We start from the raw sequence: 8783 nt of genomic DNA, 5'->3' as shown, positions 1-8783 counted from the left end.
TCAGTGTGATGCATTAAGTCGGCTTCTTTCTTTTTTCATTCTGATCAAAGTATTGGATTCATTTCTAGCCACTGATCCAGTTTTATTACGTCCTTTTTATAATAAACATTGCAGATTGCGAGGTGACTTATGGAGATATCCTTTCATTTTCTGATTTTTGGAATACCATTTCTTTCCTTGTACTTTACATTTCAAATATATTACAGAACTTCCAAATTCTATAACTCTAGTGAAGAAATAAAACATACACACCTCCTCAAAGTTGGGGCTAATGAAAAGAGACCTTTCCCTTCCCAGGGAATCACAATAATAAAAGTTCTTCTGGCAGCTTTGTTTGTAGACCAATAAAATCTTTGTAGCAGTTCTATACTTATATGTAAGTATATTTCTAAACTTATTAATATCGTGAGGCATTATTTGTGAAAAATATGATGTATGCATATATCCAAATAAGAAAGAACTACTGGGAAGAAAAGATATCTGAGAAACAGAGGGTGAACAAAAGATAAACAACAGAGGTATTGAAAAGAAGGGGTTCGCAAAAGATAGGATAAATGAAGACTGGCTGTATTTAGTATATGTATTTACCAATTTCTATTCATTTTATTAGATAAAATGCATCTCTATCTGGATCCAGTTTAAGAAAATGCTCAATTTTACTGATGTGACAGAGTTTATTCTTTTGGGATTAACTAGCCGTCCTGAATTGCAACTCCTTTTCTTTGTGGTTTTCTTATTGGTCTATATTAGCACGCTGGTCGGGAACATTGGTATGATCGTCCTAATCAGGACCAGCCCACAGCTCAGCAGCCCGATGTACTTCTTCCTTAGTCATTTGTCTTTTGCAGATGTGTGGTTCTCTTCTAATGTCACCCCCAAAATGTTGGAAAACTTGATATCTGAGACCAAAACCATTTCATACCCTGCCTGTAGAGTGCAGTGTTTTTTCTTCATTGCTTTTGTCCATGTGGAAGTCTTTATCCTGGCTGTGATGGCCTTTGATCGGTACATGGCAATTGGCAACCCTCTGCTATATGGCAGCAGAATGTCAAGGACTGTCTGTGTTAGACTGATCTCATTTCCTTATATATACGGCTTCTTTATTAGTCTGATCTCAACACTCTGGACTCATGGTTTATACTTCTGTGGGAACATTGAGATCAACCACTTCTACTGCGCAGACCCAGCTCTCATTAAAATGGCATGTGCAGGGACCTACATTAAAGAATATACTATGCACACATTAGCAGGTCTCAACTTCTCTTATTCCTTGTTGATCATTATTGTCTCCTATATATTTATCCTGATTGCTATCTTAAAAATGCGTTCTATAGAAGGAAGAAAGAAAGCCTTTTCCACATGTGGGTCACACTTGACAGCAGTCACCATATTTTACGGAACTCTCTTCTTCATGTATCTCAGAAGCCCAACTGAGGAATCTGTGGAGCAGGGAAAAATGGTGGCTGTGTTTTACACCACAGTGATTCCTATGTTGAACCCCATGATCTACAGTCTGAGGAACAAAGATGTGAAAGAGGCCATGATCAAAGCAATCAGTCAAACATTTTTAACTAAATAAAACAGAAATTGACAATGTATGGTAAGATTCATTGTCTAGTAGAAAGGGTAGGAGCTAGCTGCTTCTTTCAGATAATTTTGAGAAAAAAACATTTTTTCATGTTTTTAATGAGCAGCCAAATAAATATACATAAATGCAGTTCAAAAGTGAATAAAGCTTTATCAAGTCAAAGAAATGTGTTGGAAAGCTGGACTCTCTGGATACATGCAATAAAAAATGACAAAAAATATCTCTATTCTCTCTTCAATGTTATTTTCGAATGGAGAACTTTTTCTCATTACACTTAGATATTTCACAAATCAACTCTTTCAAGTCTGCTTTGAAGAAACTTTATTGGTCTCTTGTTGCATAAAGAGTAGATTTTGATTCTGTTATTATTTCCAAATGTTTCTTTTGAATACGACTTTATAATAAATCAATGTATGACTGAAGACAATATTGCTGACAATGGAATATTTTATATGCACTGTCTTATGAACTCTATTAAAATATTAATATAATTGTACTCTACGTGAGCTTGCATTTTGAAATATACACTAATTAATTAAATCTACTTCATTTATGTATGAACTTATTTAATATCCTATGGTGTCCAATGTATGTTCTATTTACATCTCGCCTTTTAGAGTGATTATGAGAAGGAAAAGACACAACCTCATTGGTGTTCTGGAATTTAGAATGTCCTTTCTTAGAAGATTGCAACAGATCACTTTCAGAATATTTGGAGGAGATATATCTATATATTTGTTCTTCCTTTTCCTCTTTGTACATTTTTGTTTAGTCTTTGGGTTTGGTGGTAGTAGAAACTAGCTGCCCTCTTAGTAATTCTAACACGTCCTTTTGTTCCTTGGCATACATTTCATATCTGGCTTTAAAATTAAAAATCATGTCTATATAACAGATGCCCCATCCTTTGATTCTTTACAATATTGTTTAAAAGCTTTGTTTTGAAAGACAAGAAATATTTAGAGACATAAAGGTTGAAATTGATTGTGAATGCACGAAATGTATAACCTGTCTTGTCATGATACAAGTCCTGTTCATTTTCTTTAAGTTATCAATAATTTTATTAAACAGAACAAAACACTGCCATTAAGTTGATTAGGACCAAATGCAGTGTCATATAAGATAACCAACATGTTTATATTGGTAAAGGTAGGCCATTTGAACATATTACCTTAGTCCTCTTCCCACTAGACTTAAGTTCACATATCAGATGCCTTCTTCACCAACAGTCCCCTTCCTTTCAGTCTTTAGCTTTACTGAACTGTGCCAGTAGCCTGCCAAGTCTGAAAGAGCAGCTACACAGCCAGTGGCCTTTTTAAGGGAAAGAGGGTGACAAATACTAGTGCAGAATTGCAGACCAGAAAACACCATGTGTAAATGTAAAACAAACAAACAAACAAAAGCTTGTTGGTGCCATTTTAGGTATATTAGTTTTTCTTCATTAAGTAAGGCTTTTTTTTTTTTTTTTTGCTACACAGAAGTATAAACCAAAAATAAGCAAAGAAACAAATACAATGCCATGGAGTTGATTCTGAGTCATGGTGATTCGATGTGTGTCAGAGTGGAACTATGCATCTTAGGGTTTTCAATGGCTGATTTTTCAGAAGTAGATAACCAGGTCTTTCTTCCAAGGCACCTCTGGGTATCATTGGCCCCCCAGATGTTAAGCATCCCAAAGCTTAACTGTTTGCATCATCCAGGGACCCACAAAACTAGGTAGTATCAAACTCCTCTGGCCTCAAAATACAAGAAGGCCTCTTTGAATAGTTACAACTAAGAAGATAATTATGTTAAGTTTTGGGCAAAGAACACTCCAGATCTTAGAAACAGCCAGTGAACAAGATCTGTCTCAGGGTTAAGTCTGGTTGCCAACAGCAGAGAGTCAAAGAGGTAGTTGCTTAAGCAAGAGATATTTCTATTTCTCTGCTATATAAAAATATATGGATAAGCTGTGCAGGGCCGATCTATTGACTTTGCCTGATAGCATTCTACTACGTCATCACTGGGATATAGCCCTCATCTTTATGGTCCTAGATTGAGCTCCAAAACTTAGAGCTGCATTTCACACAGCAAGGATGATCCCAGCCCTGTTAATGTCTACTTGTTGGGCAAATTCTGACATCCAACCACTGATGTCCAATCCTGATTCATTTGAGGTATAATAACTTGAGCAAATCACAATCTGTTTAAATTTAGTTTATTGCCTACAAATGCAAATGAAGAAAAATTAGCTCAGGGGCTGTTATAAGAATTAAATTATCACAGTGTCTCAAACACACTAACTTCAACGAATTATCGCAGTGTCTCAAATGCACTAACTTTAATAAATACAATATTTTTCCTTTATTAGTAGTATTTTCCTTATTTATAAAACAAAGGAGTTGAAGCTTTCTGCTTTGATAAGATACACATTTAAATACAGGAGTCTCCCTTTGTGTCGTCTTTCATTGGAAATGCCAAACGACACAAAATACAGGACTAGCCTATGCACGTTGAATGATCTCAACAACAGGATTACTATGGTACACACCTGGAGCAAGTTTGATTCTAGGACCGGTTCAGAATAACTTGAATTTAGGAAAAAAGAAACTTGTACTAACCTGTCACAAAATGAAACAAAAACAAAAACTCAGTAGTTGACTGTTTCTTTGGAGAGGTGCTTCCCCTGGGGTCATTTCCACGGGGAACTGTTCATTGCTCCTTGTTTCCTGAGGCAAACATGTCTAGAGGGCTTTCTTGTGAACTCCCCAGGTTCTCCTTTGGCGGGTACAAGTTCCTGACCATCCCTACATAGAATTCAGTCTTGGGCTCTCCATTCTTACTGGAATATTTCTCTTCATTTTCAGTTAAGTATAGAAAGAAAAGAAATCTATCTGAACTGCTGTGTGAAGCTTGCATCCTAGATTTGCATTTATATTTTAAATTCTTTGCAGGGAAAATTATCCTGTGTGTGTGTCTGTGTGTGTGTATGTGAGAAGTCTAATAGAAATGGAAAAAGGAAATGAAGGAGAGAGAACCGAGGTAGAGGTAGATTTTCAACAGAGATTTGATTATTTTATTATTACAAAATATTAATTATAGCTCCAATTTCTAGCAGTGCATTTAATTATTGTCATTTTTTGAATATTTGTTATGAAATAATGTACTACAGGCTCTCTGGTGGTGTAGTGGTTAAGGTATTTGTCTCCTAACCAGAAGGTCAGCAGTTTGAACCCCTGGCTGCTCTGCAGGAGGAAGATGAGACATCTACTTCCGTAAAAATTTACAGCCTTGGAAACCCATTGGGAGTCACTTATGAGTTGGAATTGACTAGATGACAGTGAGTTCTTCTTCTTTTTTTTTTTAATTGTACAATATCATTTCATATTCATAAACATCCAATGAAATTGATAATATTATTATTGCTAATAATAGTGAGGCAATAAGAAATTTAAATAATAATAATAAGGCTTTTCCAAGTTAATAAAATAAGTCACAGATTCAAGTAAGGTCTGATAATAGAAACACAATTGTTTAACTGAAGCACTTGGTATTACTTCTTGCCTAGTCTGCAAAAATCCATATTTATTGGTAATAGAATTGGAAATGAAGAATGATAAAATAAGGAAACTTTGTGAATGTATACTTGCCTTTTGATGTTGAGAAAAATCCCCCAGGTGCTTCTGAATTTCACCCACCTTTTACTCTTTTGTAAACCTTGCTTGTAACCTTAAGATCAAACTTAATCACTCCATTTTCCCTGTGATTTTGCTATTGCTGTCTATGACCTAAGGAGTTTTGGTGATGCTGTGGTTAAAGCATTGGGCTGTTAACCATGAGTTTGATGGTTCGAACCCACCAGCTGCTTGGTGGGTGAAAGAGAGGCAGTCTGCATCCATAAAGATTTACAGCCTTGGAAACCCTATGGGGCAGTTCTACTCTGCCCCATAGGGTCACTATGAGGTGGAATCGATAGTGGCAATGTGTTTTTTTTTTTTTTGGTTATCCATTACCTGGCTGGCAAGGTTTTCTTAAATTTTGCTTTTGGACAGCATAAAGGGCACCATCTTTTATGTCTCTTTTTATGTGCTGACTCATCCTTGTTAATCTAATTGCCCAAGTCAGAATTCCTCTCTTGCTAATCTTTGAAAATCGAATGAAGGGGAAAAACACAGGACGTGTGTCCACTGGCATGTTAGTGATCTCTTTTCTGGTGTAAATTCTCTCATTCTCTCTGCATTTCCTATCACAGTGTCTATAACATATATCTATTTCTAGTACATAAAACTGCCAATTTTTAAAATTCATTTTCTTCCCTTTGAGGAAATTCATCCTTCTCAAAAGTTAATACATATATATGTGTGTGTGTGTGTGTGTGTGTGTGTTATTTATAAAGTAAAGCACAATTATGTGAGCAGAGTATCTGCGATCACCCTCTTGTTTCTGCTCTCATCTACTGCTCTTCTTCACTGTCACCTCCTGATACTTCTGCAGCACATTTGGAACACATTCTCCAGACATATTTCCATTGGCTCTCCAACATGCAGGGAGCATATCCAAATATGAGTGTGGGCTAACACCCTAGGGAGCATATCTGCAACATCGCAAAAAGTCAAACCAGTTGTCATTGAATTAATTGTGACTCACGGCAATCCCATATGCTTAAGAGTAGAACTCTCCGTGCTCCATAAGTGTTGAATGACTGTGATTTTCAGAAGTAGATTGCCAGCCCTTTCTCGGAAGGAGGCTCTGAGTGGATTTGAACCACCAACTTTTTGGTTACTAGCTGAGGGCATAACTGTTTGTACCACCCAGGAATTCCCACATACAACGTTACAAGCAAACCAAACCAAACTCACTGCCGTTGAGTCGGTTCTGACTCATAGCGACCCCTCCTTGGGTTTGTTTGACATTATCTCTGTGGAAGTAGATTGCCCAACCTTCCTTCTGAGGAGTGGCTGATGAGTTTGAACCACCAGCCTTCTGGTTAGCAGTCAAAGGCCTTAGGCACTATGCCACCAGAGCTCCCTATGCAACCTTAAGAGTGTGTATTTTATCCTGTTACCTTCTTCCTTAGTAGTAGCTGTTGTTGATTTTTTTTTTTTTCATTTTTCTCAAAACAAAGTGAAAAAACAAATTTTAGAGGGTGAAAGAACAGTCTAAACAGTTTATAATTTTAGTGAAATGTAATATATAAAAATTAGTTTAAAACCAAACTGCGTTTATGTCAGGAAAATTCTATAGGAGCTCAAAAAGAGAAAAAAGAAATATTGGGAAGACTTGATTTATCACAAGTAATATAATATATGCATGCTCAGTAACAGTCTGTAACATATTTACCTAGCATTGTCAATATACACTATAAAAATACACTGATATGGATTTAATTGTTCCCTGTACCCAGAATATTTGTTGAAATCCTAACCCCTGTAGTTGTAAATACGACTCTGTTTGGAAATTTGTATACTTTCGTTGTGTTAATGAGGCCGTACCAGAGAAGGGGGACTCCTGGGCCTAATTATTTCTGAGTTATAACAAGAACAGAATAGACACAAGAACTACACAGAGAGAATAGGAAGACAGGTGGTGATGAAATACCTCTATTGTTGTTGCTATGTCCCGCTGAGTTGGACCCGACTCATAGCAACCCCTCCTTGGGTTTCTGTGGCAGTATCACTACGGAAGTAGATTGCCCCATCTCCTTTCTGAGGAGTGACTGGTGGAGTGAACCACCAGCCTTCTAGTTTGCAGTCAAGTGCCTTAGGCACTATGCTACCAGAGCTCCCAAACTACAGATGCATTTACAAGCTTGAGAATGCCAAAGGTTGCAGGAAGCTACTTGAAGCTGAAATAGACAAGGAAAAACATTCCTAAAACCACACACTAATTCAAATTTATACTCTGAACTGTGAGAAAATAAATTTCTGTTCTTTAAAGCCACCTAGTTGTGGTATTTCTTTTACTGTACTACAAGGTAACTAAGACAATCACCATGCACCATATTCACTCAAAGCTGCTGATTATACTACAAATGATATTTTAATTCTTTCAGCTTTAGGGTTCTATAAAGAGCTCTGGTGATGCGATGCCTAAGGCATCTGATTGCTAACCAGGTTGACTGTTCAAACCCACCAGTAGCTCTGTGGAAAAAAGATGAGGGAATTTGCTTCTGTAAAGACTTACCATTTTAGAAAGCCAATGGGGGGTCACTATGAGTTTGAATTGACCTGATAGAAGTGAGTTTGTTTTTTTCTTTTTTTGGTTGTATAAGTGTTATACACATGTATATATTTTACTATACATATTTCAGAAATTCTGTAATAAAAGACACAGACATAATACTTTCAGACTACTACTACACTACCTTTCACCCTGTGATTTGTCATCTTTTATTTCTTAAAGACTCACAAATAAATTCCTTTAAAGAGGTAATTTATCTTTTGTGAAATGATTCATACACTGATGGATAAAGAATTTTGGTCAATTCAGTAATACACATACTATGAAAGACCAATTGAACAGTAACAAAGTAAATATTGTTGACTCAAACTTTAGTAGACTTTAAAGAAAATGCTGCCTTGTTTATAGTAGATTGATAATGTAACAAACACAATGCACTGCCATGAGTCAGATCTGACTAGATTGATATCTAACTATAATTCAATGTAATTGCATGTATTTTCCAAGTTTTAATTTATTTCCATAGTACCTGTGTGTGCATACATCTAAATGATAATATCAAATTGACTACTGAAAAATTCTTTCAGGGGAAAATGAGTTCTAAAAAGGCAACATTAAAGATTGAGACTTGTGTCAGGAGAAGAAAATAAAACTATATGGGAAGCCTGGTATCTTTTATACAACAAAACAGAAGAGTTAATTTACCAACTGTAACAGATTTTTCAGACTGTATATAAATATATTCTACGATAGTTTAAGGAGCTCTGGTGGCATAGTGCTTAAGGCATTTGACTGCTAACTAGAAGGCTGGCGGTTCAAACTCACCAGCCACTCCTCAGAAGGAAGGTTGGACAATCCACTTCCATAGTGATACTGCCTTGGAAACCAAAGGAGGGGTCGCTATGAGTCAGATCCAACTTGGTGGCAATGGGTTTGATTTTGGTTTGGTATGGTAGTTTAAGGGGTTCTGGTTCTCCTTAGAATCCACAGATAGATGTATGAGAGAGAGAGAGAGAAAGAGAAAGTAATTTTTTTTTAA

The 8783-nt window shown here is 36.3% G+C and overlaps 1 protein-coding gene across 1 annotated transcript; it reads left to right on the top strand.

The window, feature by feature from the left end:
• The first annotated feature begins 646 nt into the window (after positions 1 to 646).
• LOC103212906 (olfactory receptor 5M3-like) lies at positions 647 to 1579 on the top strand. The gene has a single exon (XM_007958828.1). It carries the CDS (start codon positions 647 to 649, stop codon positions 1577 to 1579), a length of 933 nt encoding a protein of 310 aa, XP_007957019.1.
• Positions 1580 to 8783: the final 7204 nt, after the last annotated feature.

Source organism: Orycteropus afer, unplaced genomic scaffold, assembly GCF_000298275.1.
Source record: "Orycteropus afer afer isolate SDZICR_OR568_19922 unplaced genomic scaffold, OryAfe1.0 scaffold01153, whole genome shotgun sequence".
In the NCBI taxonomy this organism is placed as follows: Eukaryota; Metazoa; Chordata; class Mammalia; order Tubulidentata; family Orycteropodidae; genus Orycteropus; species Orycteropus afer.
The sequence above is the reverse complement of the archived record's forward strand: the minus strand, read 5'-3'. Positions and strand labels throughout refer to the sequence as shown.